Here is an 18,014-nt window from a genome sequence, read left to right as displayed (position 1 = left end):
GCCACGACACGGTAAAAATTTGATTGATTGCAAGTGGGTATTTAGAATTAAAAAGAAGGCTGATGGAACCATTGATCGCTACAAAGCCAGACTAGTTGCAAAGGGTTTTAAACAACGGTACGGTATAGACTATGAGGACACCTTTAGTCCAGTTGTTAAAGCTGCAACTATTCGTCTTGTGCTCTCTATTGCTGTTTCCAGGGGATGGAGCCTTCGCCAGCTAGATGTCAAGAATGCGTTTCTTCATGGTGTTCTGGAAGAGGAAGTATATATGAAACAACCTCCTGGTTTTGAAAACAAGAATAAGCCGTTCCATGTGTGCAAGCTTGATAAAGCATTATATGGACTTAAACAAGCTCCTAGGGCATGGTATTCCAGATTAAGCCACAAATTGCAAACTCTTGGTTTTGTTCCTTCTAAGTCTGACACATCCTTGTTCATTTACAACAAGTTGAAAACAACAATATTCGTTCTTATATATGTTGATGATATTATTGTCACAAGCTCATCTAATGAGGCTATATCAGGAATGTTGAAGGATTTAAGTGCTGAGTTTGCTCTCAAGGATCTGGGTGACTTGCACTTCTTCCTAGGGATTGAAGTCAAGAAACAAGGAAATAGTCTTCATCTTTCTCAGGAAAAGTATGCCACTGATCTGGTAAGAAGAGTTGGGTTACAAGGATGTAAATCCTCACCAACTCCACTGTCCAGCATAGAAAAATTGTCACTTACAGAAGGAAAGCCCTTGGGTCAAGATGACAGTACCAGGTACAGGAGCTTGGTAGGTGCACTTCAGTATCTGACTTTGACAAGACCTGATCTTTCATTTGCAGTAAACAAGGTTTGTCAGTTTCTTCATGCACCCACTATAACTCATTGGACAACTGCTAAACGCATAGTGAGATATGTGAAGGACACAGTTAATCTAGGCCTCACTTTCAACAAGTCTTCATCTACACTTGTTAGTGCATTCTCTGATTCTGACTGGGCAGGGTGTTTAGATGACAGACGATCTACTGGTGGTTTTGCAGTATTCTTTGGTCCAAACTTAATATCATGGTGTGCAAAGAAACAAGCCACTGTATCAAGATCCAGTACTGAAGCTGAGTACAAGGCTTTGGCCAATGCCACAGCTGAAATTATTTGGGTCCAGTCCATGCTACGAGAGCTTGGTGTGAAGACTACCCAAGCTCCATGTTTATGGTGTGATAATCTTGGTGCTACTTACCTGTCTGCTAACCCTGTGTTTCATGCAAGGACGAAACATATTAAGATTGATTTCCACTTTGTTAGAGAACGAGTTGCAAACAAGCAGTTGGAAATTCGGTTCATTCATTCTCGTGATCAGGTTGCAGATGGATTCACCAAAGCTTTGCCCACACAAAATTTTGAAGAGTTCAAGCGTAATCTCAACTTGACCAAGTTGTGATTAAGAGAGAATGTTGAACGTAATATGGCAACGCCTAGTGCTGTACGTGACAGAGATTCAGAGTCCTGAAGATAACCATCGCCCAGGACTCCAACCGAAGATAGACTAGGATCTAGCTCGTATGCGTTTATCTTTGTAACATCTCTTATCTCTTCTTCTTCAAGTTGTAATCTGAACCAACTTGTACGCTATACTAGGAGGTCGCGACCTGGCGATATAAACACGCAACCGTCGCCCACGATGGGTACGACGTTCCTCCATATAGAGAATTCTTCTTCGAGCTCGAGCTCCAGCTATGCTAGTGCACGCCTACATACTTTGCCTGTCAATAACTCGGCTTCATTATTAGGTCCACCTCTATGGTTTTCAGGATAATGCTCTGTCGGGCATGGAGCTGTCTGGCACCGGCCTCTGCAAAGGTTATCAGCGAGGACCAGTAGGCAGCCAGTCCACTGTCTTTAAGACTGAGCCACCATTCATGTTTGTTCTCTTTCTTTTTTTTTTGAAAGAAAAGGCAGAACCAAAATCCCATTCATGTTTGTTCTCTTTCTTTTTTTTGAAAGAAAAGGCAGACCAAAATCCCATTCATGTTTGTTCTCTTTCTTTTTTTTTGAAAGAAAAGGCAGACCAAAATCCCATTCATGTTTGTTCAGAGAGGAAACTGTCATGTCGATTATTTACCATGTTTCCTGCCATTTGCTTCTTTGTTTTCACATGACAATGAAGTTTTCTTCAGATTTCAGGCTCTTCGAGCACAAAATCACCAGCAAAACACGACTCAAGAACCAAGAGCAAGTGATCATCAGCATATTCATGCTCACAGCATGCACAATTAAAAGCAAGTATTTCAAAAGTAAGGATACAGCATCTTCTCTTCTTCAAGAAAGATGGCAGTGACACAGCCAAAACATAGCGACGACACGAGCAAAAGAATGCATCGATCTTTTGCCTCTACTCTCCCTACACTCCATCTAGGACCAACCACAAATTACCAGCTGGTCGCTTTTGAACAATTCATGGAGATGCAGGGTAGAGCACCAATCCTAATCTGAATCACAATGCTAGAGATGGAATTCTAATCCTCCAGCGCCACGTCTACATCGAGTCGGTAGTACTTTACAGTTGAACTCTCACCTCCCCACATCACTTCCCATGTGCTTGATCGGTCACACACAAGGCTGCTGCGCCGTCCTTAAATTAGTCTAGTCGGAAGAGTCGCCTATGTACCGGGAGAACATACCGCCTCGACCGCCACCCTCTTCATCACATCCGGGCAGGGGTCTCCACCGAAGTTGTCGGGGGAGATGGCGACGGCGCACCTTTGCTTCCCAATGCATTTCTGTTCAAATGAACACAAGAAACATCAGCAAGTAGCATAACAATGTGAACATGGGCATTCTGTAGCACTCCGGTGCAGAGAATTCAAGCGGTCTAAAACTACTGAAAGAAATTAACTGACCTCAAGAACAGTCTGTGACTTGGTCGAATGGCACTCCCCTTGCTCGAAACTTCCGCAAGTCCCAGAGGGCGTCCCGAAGCTTGCAAATTTGATGGCAGAAATAGACTGCCCAGGCGCGCATCTTAGATGCACCTTCGACCTGTGTAACTCAGGCTTAGCTTCCCCTGAGCTCTCAGTCTGCCAGTTCTTGATACTTGGATGAAACTCTGATACATCAGCACAGACGCTTGACACTGATCTCTTCACAAGCGAAATCTTCGAAGTATCCCCGCCAAGTTCCTCGAAAACAACTAACAGATTTCTAGATGGCTGCAACCAGGATTTTGGCACATGATACCTGAATATATCAGTTTGAACAATTTAGTCAATGCAGTAGCAACAATACTTTACTAACGAGGGCAAAAAACAAAAAATAATTGGAAGTGAATGCTCCAGTTTTAATGGTGAAGGAAGACAAGTATCAAGCAGTATGATTTTGGATACTAAAAAAAGACGAGGCAGCGGGCTGATTATCTCATTCAAATGTTGTGGTAAATGGTCTTACCAGCGTTGTGTCGGCTGACCGCAACCTGCTTGACATTTGGTTGCCCGGAATGACCCAGTGTAACTGTAATCTTTGCAGTCCCCAGTTGCATATGCTAATGAGTACCGTCCAATGCTTTGTCCGTTTATCCAGATTTGTCCCTTACCCATGCTACCCATATCCAGAGCCAGAGGTTCATCACCACTTGGAGTATCAAAGTATGCCTATTAAAACAAGCAGTTGTAAGAGTGGGACTGAAAATATTATACCGCTAAAGGGTTCCTATCATAGATTGATTTTTTTCCTTACCCTATACCATGCCAATGGCATTTGGTTTTGTGCTATCAATGATCCTTGCATCCATTCAACTGAACTTGCACCTTCTAAGGAGTTCAGGTTCATTTGTTCACCTTTCAGACCAACCTAGAATGGATAAGGTACATTTATTTACCTTCTTTCTTACTTGAACATAAATTAGTCAACAACAAAGTTACTAGATGCTGCACTCACCTGATAGGTCCATGTCTGCCAGGTCAGATCTCGCGAACCTTCGTCCAAACCATGAAGCACAACAGGACCATTGACACCAGTATTCCATGTCTCGTAATGAACCCCGATATTCTACAGGGACAAGAATAGTTCAGTCATATATGCAAGATCATTAGCTGTAAGTTTATAAATTCATGCAGCGATGAGGGAACGAACCGGCAGCCCGCAAGCAACACTCAGCAGTGAAATTTTGTTAGTACCGGCACGAAGGTTAACATTGCCCTTGTATGAGATTCTTTTATCTTCCCTGGTTCCAGAAGCAGAACCTACACCAGAACAAAAATTATTTTATTCACTATTCAGTTTCCACAGTGCTGGTGTTGTATAGACAAGAGAGCAGTTTCAAGTGGAAAACCTTGTAGCTGTCCATTGATAAAGATATGCAAGGCATGGCCAGCAGATTGCACAGAGAGAGACAAAGGCTTGCCACCTTGTAGAAACTTCTCAGAGGGGCTTACATCCACACTACAATAATCATTTTAAGCATATTATGTTTCAGCATGAAAGGATGCAGAGGCCAGTGATAATCCTCCTTTTCTAAAACAAAAAGCATGAAAGACATGAACCTCGCTTTTTCATAAACAGAAAACGAAGAAAGTTTTACAAACAGATCAAACTCCAATGAAGTTGGATTTAGAGGCCTGTAACTTATTCGTGTGGCAATTACCTGGTCATGTACCAAAGATAATCACTGGTGTCTCTTGTGACGTTAAGCTGTTCCAGTAGACCAGTTGTGGTGAGCAATGGAGCAGCTGCCAGTGAACCAACCTCCTCATCATACCTCTCCCACATCATTGAAGAGGCCCCATCGGACCACATTTGCATTTGAGATGTCTGAACACCAACCTGTGGAGATAATAGCATTTTGGACCAGCTAAACAACCTCCACATATAATGGATTGAAATAACAAGACCGGAGAACGACGTAATACCATACTCATAAGCACAAGTGGAACTTACTGTTGCAGTATTATAAACAACTGTTTTGCAATCAGGAAGGATGCTGATTGACCAAGGTGGTAGACTGTAATGCTCATTGTCGAAGACAACTTTCGCATGAGAGTTAGAATTATAGTTTGCGAGAAAAGCTGCACAACCAGATGGAGATCGGTAGACATGGGCCTGAATTATAGGTTGTAGATGTAAGTGACAGATCAAGCCATATGGGATATATGCACTTCAGTGATGGGAAAAGGTAATCAAGACAAACCTCTTGCATACTTCCAAGGGAAGTCACAGTTGGATCAACAGAAACCAATGCCGGCTCACATAACTTAATAGCTCTATGAAGTTCTTTAAGATGTCCATACTTTGGTTCTCTTGCAAGTCCTGGTTAATAACAAAGCAGAGTTTGGGTAAGAATTATCTAGCCCATTTAGCAAAAATTCAATTATTTATATGTCAAAAGTCACCACCATGCTCAAAATAGACAAATAATAGATACAGATAGTGACCATACTGACAGCAACACTATATTTCTAAACTTACCATATTCATCAAGTGGAGCGTCATAATCATAGCTTGTTGTAATGAAGGGACCCCCAGCGGTGCGCCCAAAATTTGTTCCACCATGATACTTTGTTCAGAAGAAAAAACGTGAATATCTCCCCGCAGGAAGCTTCAAGAAAACTTACGAATGGTAATAAGCATATCTACAACTTGTTTTCTGTCATACCATGTAGTAGTTGATAAAAGAACCACCCTTCTGCACGAAGCGAGCAACAGCAAATGAAAGATCTTCAACTGGTCGTTTACGGATGGTCCCACCAAATTCAGTAAACCTACATTATTGTTCATATTAATGCAATTGTACAAAGAAACACTAGGATCAACAGAATCTAAATGATGAACATGTGAACTGCATCAATGAAAACTGTAGCTGTATACTTTTCACAGTAGATTGGATATTTCCCTCGAAAGAGAACTTACCAACCAGTCCAAGCTTCAGTCCACATCGTAGGCTTGGAAGGCGCATTCGGTGTAAATGCATCACAGTAGAAACCATTGCATGCGTTTATCTGTACAAAGGACAATTAAATGTAATTTGAACTACTAGTTCAACAAGTTCGACAAGATGTAGCATACAAACTGATTTGATTATAGTTGTAAAACGAGTCTATATTCTGTATACGAACTGGAACCGGTATTTTAGAAACCTAAAACACTAAATGGAATGCCTTATGGATATAACCTGCACTGAGCTCACAGAAATAAACACGTGAACTTACATGAGCAAAAAAGAAAAAGAAAAATACCCTTAAGAATCTAAGATGTCAAATAATCATCAGTTTGCTACATTTGCGCCATGATCCTTTTAATTCGGCATGGGACAAGATCAACATACCACTGGATCTGGTGCGTCTTCCTGCTTGCACATCACCCACGGCACACCGGTGTCCAATCCCACGGCCATCTTTGCCGCCCAGTCACTGTATGACTTGCCAGCAGCCCCAAACTCTTTCTCTTCTGGCCCATACTCATTCTCAATCTGCAATCCAAATAACAACAGCCAACACCATGAGCAACCAGGGAAAATACGCAGATTAAGACAAACCATGTTGACAAATGCTGAATCACTAACTTCAAGCAAGAAAAGAAGGCAACAATAAGCAGAGCACTTGCAACAAATGAATGAGCAGTTTCGCGTGTCATGGAAGAAAATTTATTTATTTCAGCGTTATGTACAATGGCAAGTTGGCAACTATCTCAACATGCAGTAAACAACCATGCCATGTCAAAGATTTGCATTTAGCTCGAAGAGAATGTTTATACACACTTGCCTGAGAAAGGATAATAGGGCCACCTTGGGAAGCAAAGAGCTCCTCGCTCTTCATCATCCCCACAATCTTCTCAGTGAACCCCTGCATTGCCGCCTGCAAAAACAAAGGGTCATTGCCACAAACCTAAGCAAAAGAAGACCTGCATCCCAGACAAGATCCAGAAATTGTGGACTCCCACGGACCTTGAAAGGCTCGTTGTCCGTCCTGAAGCTGATGCCCGGAACATACTTGAGCCAGACCGGAAAGCCGCTGCATAAATTGCATGTGAACAGACACAAGTCAAGTGAAGTGAGTGACAAACAAAAGCAAATCACACGCATTCACCAAACTGGAAGCAGCAGCACAATGCCAGTAAATAGTGCCATTTCTACTGTGCTGGTGATTCATCTTAACAAGTGGTGGCGAGGAGTAAATGTGCATACCCAAAATTCCACTCCCCGCAAATGTAGGGACCGATGCGGAGATGCACGAACAGCCCGGCCTTCTGGGCCGTCTTAATGAACTTGACCAAATCGTACCTCCCCTCGAAGTTGTACTGCACCAAGCGAGAAAATTACCACTGGAATTCCACACCTCTTATAGTAGCAGCTCACACTGAATGTCTGAATGGTAGGTGATGATAAGTGTGGATGCAGTACGTTTCCGGGGGTTGGTTCGTGGCCGTTCCAGAAGACGTAGGTCTGGATCACGTCCAAGCCTCCGTCTTTCGCCTTCTGAATCAGCCCTTCCCACATCTGATGGACAGGAGCAGCGTCAATGGGCAGTCAGTGGTCGGTCAATCAGCCAGAGATTCGGAAATATGTGAACGAAAATCTAGTAACAAGCTACTGTAGATTATTAGCGGTGCTGGGGAAGCAAAATGCCCCAAAAATGGTCGCAGGAGCAAGCAAAACGAGCAGCATTTCAAGAAAATCTACAAAAAAAGGAGCCCGCAAGGATAGGGAAATGTCGATATCTGTCGCTTGAAAGCATTGAGCGCAAAGCAAAGAGGGGGAAACGTACGGGCAAGCAAGCGGCATTTCACTTTTCTTTCATGGCAGCTCTACCAAGCAAGAAACCGGGAACCGCGCCATTAACCAGCCACACACGAAACCCCCGTCCCCTTCCCCGGAAAAAGCAAGAAAAGGAAAGGAAAAGGAGACGGTCTCCGAAGAACGCAGCTGGGGGCTACCTCTGGGGTGCTCCGGGGGTAATGTATGGATCCGGAGAAGAGGATCCGCCTCTGCCCGCCGATGAGCACCGCCTTCCGGTCGTAGGTGACCGCGGCCGCCAGCACGGACGCCGCCGCCGCCGTCGCCAGGACGGCCAGGCACAGCAGGGCCGCAGCCGCCTGCCGCCGCGCCATCACTGTCCGGGAAGGCGGCGGTCGGAGGAGGAAGGAGAAGACAGCACGCGAGGACGGGCGCACGCAAATGCGCCTGTGCCTTGCGTGGTCTTCACTGGTCTTCTTCCCTTCCCTCCACCACCACCACGGACGGACCTGGCTGGCCTGTGTTTTGCTGGTGGGTTTCTTGGATTCTAGGATTCCTTGGCGAGGTTCTCGGGAGGAGCGTCGGCCGGTGGGGGCAGCGGCTCACTGGAGCTTTTGGCCCATCGTGATATTATAATCTCTACCGAGCGAGCGAAACTGCTTGGACGGAGAGAGTGAGAGAGGGCGGAGGGAGGGAGAGGGAAGAAAAGAGAAGAGTCCCACCCACTGTAGGCGCGTGTGTGTGTGGGACAGCGCGGAGTAGTGGCGCTAGCAATGGTACAAACATGGCAGCTCATCATGCGATGCATGCCATGGTGGCCTCCCTCCCCGTGCCTGCGCGATGTTGATGACCTAGATGGACGTGGCCAGCTCTGCCACGGCGAGCCACTGACACCGGGCTCGTCTTTCCGTCACAGAGCGAGTACACACTCTGTCCGTTTATCAAAAGGAGCTTCACAACTGCGTGTGTTGTGCTGTGTTGTGCCTGCTAAAAACATGATTACTGGCAACTATAGTAATTGTAAGCGTGTCACGCATGGATATTCCGGGTGTAGCCAAGATAAGACGCAGCCACGAGGCTGCAACGTACTACTGCTGCTGTGCTCGTAGGTGTAGCTTAGGAGCTAAGCTTGGTTGCATCCAGCAAGCAATGGAGGCCATGGCCATGCGGTGCTCGTTGAGTGTTTGGCGCCGAGGACGTGGGCATAGCCCAGTGGTTGGGGGCGCATGATTGTAAACCTAACGACCAGAGTTCGATCCACGTCGGGGACGAATTTCTGAAATTCTCATGAGGGATGCTTCTTCTATATCAATAAACCGTGGGTGCTAGTGCCCATGGAGTTTCATTTTTTTTTTGAGTGTTTGGCGCCGGAACCCGCTTTCGTCCCGTTCCAACAAAAGAAAGTGGCGAGCGAAAGCGGCAGCGGCTCTGCTGCCTCTTACACAGACGCCTCGCTCTCGCTGCTGCTACTTCCACACTGGGAAGCCTGACTGACTGGTTGGTTACCGGCCGTTTTGATGCAACGGGAACGAAAGAAAAGAAAAGAGGAAGAGAAAGAGAAAGAGAAAGGCATCTTTCGGTACGGCGAGGCCTCTGGACGAGGGCACATGGGACGAACGAGAGTGACCCAGCGAGCAGAGCGCGGTAGGTTGTAGAGACCATCCGTCGCCGCATTCCTCCTCTGTGTGTCTAAACGGTGGCACAGGAGCCTAGAGAGAGCGTATGTCGTCATTATGCAAGCGCATTGAATTGAATTCACTCGTCGTGGCCGAGCGAGCCTGGAAATGCAGGTCGAGGTCAGGCTACGTTGCACCGATGTAGGCATGGTGTAGGCGTGTGTAGCGGCAGGCAGTGCAAGGGAAAGGCAAAGGCGTCAGTGGACGGACATACGAGGATGGATCGGACGAAGATGGATGCACATTCGCATCGCGAAGATGCACCCGAAACAGCACGCACGCACGCACGCTTGCGCCCACCGATCCCTTCCCCGGCCGCTGACGACAAACACCAGAGAGGATGCAGCGCCTTTGTGCAAAGCGGGGCGGATTAAAAGGAGGAAAAGAGAGAGGTCGGAGGCGATTCATTAGTGGCGGCACAGGCGGCCCACCACGCTGTGCTGAACCAACGACCCAAAGCACATTTGCATGCACGGTCACCGCGGCCGTGTGTGTGCCGTGGCCACACCGTTTGCCACCACGCCCCGTGATCCCGAGCCCCAACCACCAGAGCAGGGCATACCCATCCCGCCCGCTCGCGCTCGCCTCGTGTACCTGCGCGCGCACGCCAGCCATTTGTGCCCATCTCCCCCTCTGCGTCGTGTGCAGTGCCAGTACTAGCGGTGCTCTCGTGGTGGCCTCGGCCTGCTCGGTGGCCGGCGTGGCGCGTCACGGCGCGCAGCGCCCACGCTCGGCGCCAAGGACATCCCGGGATGAGGGATGCCGCGGCTGGAGGCGCCTGGGAGCGGAGAGCGCGGCGGCATGGGGACGGCCAGGCGCGTGTACGTTCCACTGCGGCGCACGTCCAGTCATTGACCAGAGCATCCTCACAGGTCGCAACAGGACGAGGCGGTGCCGACGCGGCCGTGCGGTGCTGCCTGCGCGGCGATCGGTGGGCGAGGGTGCTCGATCGATCACTCGTAGGCGTCCAACCATCCGTTTCAAATGTATGTTGTTGTCACATGCACAGCGTATGCGCGCCTGCGTACGCCGTGTTGTTGGACGTGTACGATCAAACAGGGACAGTTGTGTGGACGCGTCGCGGTCGACGTCCGTAATATGGCTTGGGATTTGCTGGATGCGTCGGCACGGTCGTGGATGATTGCAGACTTGGAGCTGGGCGGGTGGGAGCATGGTAAAAGCGACGTGTAAATAGGACACGGCAAACGTTGTCACAGTGGCCGTCCAGGTGCAGGCCCGTGTTCCGCGCATGCATGTGGTGCTCCGAGTCAGCTCTTGACCGCCACGGCCACATGCCCGCGCAGAGGAGAGGAGCCCCTCCCTCCCGGGTCCATCGGGCAGGCGGCCCCCAACAATGCACGTGGCTATTTGCAGACGTAAGGCCAACTCCACCACCACCGTGTGACCCTATCCTGTCCGATCCCATCAGTTTGTGGTAAAATGGACAAAGGAGGCGGCCCAGCGCGCAGTGGCCCAAACCCGTCTTGTCCGTTTTGTGTCCGGGCCGATACATTTCGAGCGCAAACTTGCGCCGGGTTTAGGTCGCGACGGACAAGAAACGGACGCGCGCCTCGTCCGCGTCAGGGCCGCGTGGCAGGCGGCCACCTACCTCCCACCCGCCCACATCAATGCACACGAGCGGGCGGCCCCACTTGTCATCCGCACGTCAAACGGTCGCTGTCCTTTTTTAAGTGGGAAGCGTGGACGGGTAGTCGTCCACACTGTCTCACGCCATCCCGCAGCCTCCTCGAAACCCGACAGCCCCAGTCCCAAACCCTAGCCAACACCTCGCCGGCCGGCCGCCCGCCGCCATGGGCCGCAAAGGCATGCACAACCGCGAGGCTAGTTCCTTGTCGGGACGCCGCCGCGGCTCGCCATCGCCAGCACACCGGGCCCCCGCACCGCCCGCCTTCTCCATCGCGCCCACCTTCGCCGGCGAGCGCGGCCGGCATTACGTCCGCTCGTCGGTGTGCCGCCGTTATTGGGAGACGAGGACGCCGCTCCCCTGGAGCGACGTCCATCTCCCCAATAACTGGCATCTCTCCGCCGACCGAGTCCCGATCCCGCCGGTCCCGACGAGCGGCCGTGCGCGCGACAAGGAGATTGAGCGTCACCGCCGCCTCCCCGACGACCTCTTCTACGACCCCAGGTACGCCCCCGACTCCGGACTCTGGGACACCTGGTTTTGTGACGAGCACGGCACCAGGCGCGCATCGTTCTTCGCCGGCACCTCGACGGGGCCGCGGCGGCCACGACAGGAGCGGGGGCGTACCTGGGTGCGCGGCCTGACGCCCACGTCGTCGCCTTCCCCCTCTCCGTCGCCACCTCCCCCTCCTCGCATGACAGCGGAGGAGGAGGCCCGTCTCCTGCAGCATGTCATGGATGACTCCATGAACACGCACGACGAGCGGCAGTGGAACGGCCTGGAGAAGACCATGGCCCTCTCTGCTGCCGGGGACGTCGCCTTCCCGGAGCTGCAGATGGCGGCCGTCACGGAGGAGGCGACGGAGGAGGCGATGCCGGCCGCATTCCAGCAGCTGCTGGGCCAGGGGTGGGGCTGGTCCTGCACTGCTCCGGAGATGGCCGCCGCGTGGGCGTGAACTGGTGCCCCACTCCGCCGCAGTCACCGGAGCGGGAGGCGTCGCCCCGGGAGGAGGTGGTGCAGGCACCTCCGGTCGTCCAGCCCGCCCCCGTCTACCACGCACCGCCGGCCCACCTGTGGACACGACACCGGCGGCCAGTGAAGACGGCGACGGCCACGGCACCGACGGGCACGGCAGGAGCGCGCGGGAGGCGTTTTTTTATTATTTTTTATATGTTAATTATGAAACTGGGCATTTTAAGTGGCCGTGGAAACTGGGCCGTTATGTGGCCAACCCATATATATGTTTTATGTTTTTTTAAATGCGTTTATTTACTTTTTTAGTTATTTCATTCTAGTTTTTATAATTTTTTTATCCACGTCCACCCCGGACACGATTTGGGGTGCGGCCGCGCGGTGGGCACACGCACGACCCATCTGACAAAGCCGGACACGGGCGAATCCATCGGCGCCCCAAAGGAACAAAATCCGATTAATCCGGACGTCCGTTTGGGGTCGCGTGGTGGAGGTGGCCTAAAAAACCTCGTTATTCTACTACTACTACTCCTCCAGCATGTTTTACTACACCAGATGCCCCAGGCAGTAACACACAAAGCTGATAGCATACCACTAGATAGCACTTCCATGTCCAAAAGCGGATGGTCAAACAAATCTGCGTGCTCCAACCGGTCAAGCAAGCACGGCGCCGTGGTGTCTTTAGAGAGAAAGTGTGATCACAGATTCAGCATGCACACACGCGCGCGCGCGCAAGCCAACGGTAAAACAACAAGGAAAGTAAACGGTGCCCCTGATGAACCTCAAGTAAATAATGTCCTGCTCGTGTCGTGTGTATCTCAGGTCCCAGCCCGACTCGCGTCTGTGCAAAGTGGGATCCATCGTCCGGCGCGACGCAGGCTCTGCCCTGCCGCCGCACCCGTCGGCAGCAAATCTGGTCGGGATCTCGGCGCGGGAACTCGTCTCTGATTTTTTTTTGAATGTTGGTAAGAAAACTGCCAAATTCATTGATCAGAAGAAGGTGTTACAAAAATCCTCAGAGGAGGAAAGCACTGAAAAAGCAGTGCGAAAAAAAAAGGACCTGTCGGCAGCACCACGAACCCAAACTCTACCATCAATCGTGAACACCATCGGATCCATCGTCGGGATTCTCCAAGGTGACGCCCCCAAGAAGGAAAACGATGTTGAGAACACCGCCGTCACCCGATCTGGCACTGCCTGATCTTAGGTTTTCACCCGAAGATCTCACGCCGTTGGGTAGGAAGGGCAAGCGGCTCCACAACGATACCTCCAAGGAGGACGACGACATCCGTGGATGCCGCTACCGCCGGCAACGACAATGTCGATGCATGATTTTCATCCGGAGCCGAGTCTTCCACCAACAAATCCAGGATCCGAGGCCACCAGCGCCACGGAGCATCACAGCCCCATGCGAACACTACCAATAACGAGTATGTCAAAGCCGCACGCAGAAACTCGGTGAGCACACGCCAACCTGGCCGGTCCACATAGCCGCTCGCAGACCCTGGGCGAGCCAAGCCGGATCTGGCCATTCTCTATCTCCGTGCGCAGAACTGGGCGATCCTCCGCATCGCAGCGCACAAAGAAGGCAGAGGGAAAGCCGGACATAGCCGGTCCGCACTGCAGCACGCAGAACTGGGCGGGATCCAAGCCAAATTGTGCCGTCCGCACCACCGCGCGCAAGGCCAAGAGTGCTCGTGCTGGATCTGGTCTGCGCAAGCCTCGTGAAGCCCCAAGCAAACTGGAAGGCGCCACCACTCAAGGGAGCTGGCGTGTACGCACTTGAAGGAGAGACACCACCAGCAACCCCGACTCCACCGCTACTGCCTCCACACGCCAAAAACGTAGCCGACCCAGACACGAAACGCAGCCATCCGACTAGCAGGCCCGCGGCGCCAAACCATCCCGCCGTGAGCAAGCTAACGGCCAGATCTGGCCGGCCGACCCCGTTCCTATGGCGTCAGAGGCCTCCTCGCGCCAACGGTGCGCGCGCTGGCACCCCCGCTTGCCCTTCCCCAAGCCAGCAGAGGCCAGATTTTCCCCGACCGACCGCGGGGACCCCGCGCCTGTCGGACCCGCGACCTCCTCTCGCCGGCGGCGCGCGCTCCGCCACTCGCCGCCATGGCGCGCCGGGCAACGCCAGCCCTCGCCCAGTCACACGCCGCAGCGCCCCTCGCCTTCGCTAAGCGCAGCAGCCCCCGCAGCCCGCCTCGCTTGCAGGGGAGGAAAACCCGCCGCCGCCGACACCGCGCGTGCTTTGCCCGGCGGCGCTCACCGGCGGCGGCGGGGAGAGGAAGGCTGGAGGTGCGGCGGCGACCGGCGGCTAGGGCTAGCGCTCGGGTCGCTCGCGGGGAGCGACACGGGGCTCGTTTTACTAGGCCGGTCTTGCCCGTAGATAGACGCTCTGGAAACCATAACTCGTCTCTGATTGAGAGAGACTGATCAATGATCACCACCAGGTGAACAGCGTGAGTTTGCGCACTGTGTCGCGTGCAGGCCGTCTTCTGCTCTCCGGTCTAGAGGACCGCAGACCAGTATTTTAGCATGCCAATGGTATACGTGCGAGGCCGATCACCGTGGCCGATCACCGTGTCACGCAGTGGCGAATCTAGAAAAAAATGGAGGGCGGGCTGGGCTGTCTGGGTCATGCAAATATGTGTTGGATTGGGCCTGCAAATGTTGGGCTGGGCCTTAAAACTAGTAGTAGAAACAAATTTTACAGTGCTGGAGGGGGGGGCTTGAGCCTGTTAAAGCCCCCCAGTAGAATCGCCCCTGGTGTCACGTACGTACCCCATCCCATCCCATAGTTACATAGCTGGGTGAAACCAAGCTTTCACATTCATCGGAGGTTCTAGACAGTTAGATATGTTTTCCAGTGTCATTGGCCGTCGGAACTTGGGCTGGCTTGCTGTGAGCGTTGCATATTTCACCGGTCAATCTGGGCCCTTAGATTTGTCTTTTTAGCACTCTAGGTTTTGCCAATTTTGTTTATGCCACACTAAAAAATGATGTTTTATTTTTGTCACCCTTAGCTCTTGACAATGTATCACAATTGTCATTCCGTAACAAAAGTGAAATAATATCATTTCACTTTTGTCACTCTTAGCTTTTGAAATAGTATCATAATTGACACTCTGAAATTTTTGCTTTTGCCATGAAGATGTATTGTCAACAGCTAGGAGTAACAGAAGCGAAACATCAAAAGCTAGAGTAACATAAGAAAGGTTGGCAAAATCTAGAGTGGAAAATATAAAAAAAATCCTTTCATTTTATATGCAATGCTTCAATGACTTTGTTACGTGTTGGATATGACGGGCTCCCGGCTTGGGTGCGGCAAGCCGCACATCCTACCTAATACCTTTAGAAGCACATGATCATCGGATACATATGAGATACATGTGTACCGTGTATAGGCGTCAATGGGTGTTACCTACAAAGCTTGTCGTGACCCAAAGCCAAGTCCGAGCCAAAGTGGCCATGGTTGTCTATGTGCATCAATGACATGTTGTCGCTATTGCGCATGCAACTACGAAATGGTTCGCTCTCACCTTGATTACATGTGTGATGGGCGTCTGAAGGCTACTAGAATTTTGGGGTGAAGCAAGAGCATTGAAGAGAAGCACGCACCCATGAGCTCCTTTCCTTTCCCATGAAGCAACCGAGGTAGAGGAGGAAGAAGAGCCTGGGGAAGAACTGGATACATGACAACACAATGAGCTCACGTTAATTCTCCCACTCGGGCTACTACAAATCGATACCAAGGACCAGATCGCCCAGGTTACTTTGGTCCTTCGTGCATGCGTTTCTACGCATTGGATGTGTTTGGTTACTCGCATGGATTTTGGGCACTTTGCATCTGTCGCCAGTAGAGCCTGTTTAAGGGTATTCAGGCTCTAGACCACCTTATGCACATTGTTTGGAACCTTGCATTGCACCATTGAGCATTTGAATGTCTAGCATCTGGTTGCTCGCGTATGTGCTTTAGGGGTGAGCAACTGCAAATCATAGTTGTTTGGCTGTGTGCGAATTTGCCAATGTGCTCACCCCTTTTAAATGTGGCGGGCTTACCACCACACTACACAAGAACAACACAACAGCAAAGAACAACAAACACACATTATGCAGAAATAAGCAACAACACAACAAATTCAGAACTAGACATACATGACTAAGCACGTCAGCAGCTTAGTAGGGGGTGTTTATGAAGGAAATATGCCCTAGAGGCAATAATAAAGTTATTATTTATTTCCTTATATCATGATAAATGTTTATTATTCATGCTAGAATTGTATTAACCGGAAACATAATACATGTGTGAATACATAGACAAACATAGTGTCACTAGTATGCCTCTACTTGACTAGCTCGTTAATCAAATATGGTTATGTTTCCTAACCATGGACAAAGAGTTGTTATTTGATTAACAGGATCACATCATTAGGTGAATGATCTGATTGACATGACCCATTCCATTAGCTTAGCACCCGATCGTTTAGTATGTTACTATTGCTTTCTTCATGACTTATACATGTTCCTATGACTATGAGATTATGCAACTCCCGTTTGCCGGAGGAACACTTTGTGTGCTACCAAACGTCACAACGTAACTGGGTGATTATAAAGGTGCTCTACAGGTGTCTCCAAAGGTACATGTTGGGTTGGCGTATTTCGAGATTAGGATTTGTCACTTCGATTGTCGGAGAGGTATCTCTGGGCCCTCTCGGTAATGCACATCACATAAAGCCTTGCAAGCATTGCAACTAATGAGTTAGTTGTGAGATGATGTATTACGAAATGAGTAAAGAGACTTGCCGGTAACGAGATTGAACTAGGTATTGGATACCGACGATCGAATCTCGGGCAAGTAACATACCGATGACAAAAGGAACAACGTATGTTGTTATGCGGTCTGACCGATAAAAGATCTTCATAGAATATGTAGGAGCCAATATAAGCATCCAGGTTCCGCTATTGGTTATTGACCGGAGACGTGTCTCGGTCATGTCTACATTGTTCTCGAACCCGTAGGGTCCGCACGCTTAAGGTTTCGATGACAGTTATATTATGAGTTTATGAGTTTTGATGTACCGAAGGAGTTTGGAGTCCCGGATGAGATCCGGGACATGACGAGGAGTCTCAAAATGGTCGAGACGTAAAGATCGATATATTGGACGACTATATTCGGACATCGGAAAGGTTCCGAGTGATTCAGGTATTTTTTGGAGTACCGGAGAGTTACGGGAATTTGACGGGGAGTATATGGGCCTTATTGGGCCATACGGGAATAGAGGAGAGAGGCCAAAAGGAAGGAGGCCTGCGCCCCCCCTCCGGTCCGAATTGGACAAGGGGCGCAGCCCCCTTTTCCTTTTTCCTCTCCCATTGGGAGTAGGACTCCCCTTGGCGCGCCCCCTTCTAGGCCGGCCGCCCCCTCCCCCTTGCTCCTTTATATACGGGGGCAAGGGGGCACCTCTAGACACACAAGTTGATCTTCGTGATCGTTCCTTAGCCGTGTGCGGTGCCCCCTCCACCATATTTTCCACCTCGGTCATATTGTAGCGGTGCTTAGGCGAAGCCCTGCGACGGTAGAACATCAAAATCATCACCACGCCGTCGTGCTGACGGAGCTCCTCCCCGACGCTTTGCTGGATCGGAGCCCGGAGATCGTCATCGAGCTGAACGTGTGCCAAGAACTCGGAGGTGCCGAAGTAACGGTGCTTGGATCGGTCGGATCGTGAAGACGTACGACTACATCAACCGTGTTGTCACAACGCTTCCGCTGTCGGTCTACAAGGGTACGTAGATCACACTCTCCCCTCTTGTTGCTATGCATCACCATGATCTTGTGTGTGCGTAGGAATTTTTTTGAAATTACTACGTTCCCCAACAGTTTAAAGCCAACATGGGCATCACATGCCCCTGCACGAACCCAGGGTGGTGTTTCCCTAACCAAAATGCACAGTTTAAACATCAACAAACGACGGTTTAACAGCTAACATGTCGAGACAACTAG

At 50.4% G+C, this 18,014-nt stretch overlaps 1 protein-coding gene across 1 annotated transcript; it reads right to left on the bottom strand.

Annotated features, from left to right (window-relative positions):
* Window positions 1-2,225: 2,225 nt before the first annotated feature.
* LOC123084820 (beta-galactosidase 5) lies at window positions 2,226-8,417 on the bottom strand. The gene is made up of 19 exons (XM_044506328.1): window positions 7,912-8,417; window positions 7,379-7,474; window positions 7,163-7,275; window positions 6,923-6,989; window positions 6,741-6,833; window positions 6,305-6,448; window positions 5,890-5,978; window positions 5,636-5,741; window positions 5,449-5,536; window positions 5,171-5,289; window positions 4,921-5,082; window positions 4,628-4,806; window positions 4,316-4,425; window positions 4,117-4,226; window positions 3,922-4,032; window positions 3,721-3,834; window positions 3,433-3,635; window positions 2,889-3,225; window positions 2,226-2,768 (listed from the first exon to the last, which is right to left on the bottom strand). Exons 1-19 carry the CDS (start codon window positions 8,083-8,085, stop codon window positions 2,649-2,651), a joined length of 2,535 nt encoding a protein of 844 aa, XP_044362263.1. The 5' UTR covers window positions 8,086-8,417; the 3' UTR covers window positions 2,226-2,648.
* Window positions 8,418-18,014: the final 9,597 nt, after the last annotated feature.

Source organism: Triticum aestivum, chromosome 4A (assembly GCF_018294505.1).
Source record: "Triticum aestivum cultivar Chinese Spring chromosome 4A, IWGSC CS RefSeq v2.1, whole genome shotgun sequence".
Classification (NCBI taxonomy): domain Eukaryota; kingdom Viridiplantae; phylum Streptophyta; class Magnoliopsida; order Poales; family Poaceae; genus Triticum; species Triticum aestivum.
This window is presented reverse-complemented; position numbering and strand designations above follow the sequence as displayed.

Excerpts from the sequence above, each read along its gene's own strand:
- LOC123084820 (XM_044506328.1), bottom strand. The coding sequence starts at position 8,085 with ATGGCGCGGCGGCAGGCGGCTGCGGCCCTGCTGTGCCTGGCCGTCCTG. Across the intron at positions 4,807-4,920 it reads TTGTTTATAATACTGCAACA|GTTGGTGTTCAGACATCTCA; the intron begins GTAAGTTCCACT and ends TTATCTCCACAG. Across the intron at positions 3,835-3,921 it reads GGCAGACATGGACCTATCAG|GTTGGTCTGAAAGGTGAACA; the intron begins GTGAGTGCAGCA and ends TATCCATTCTAG.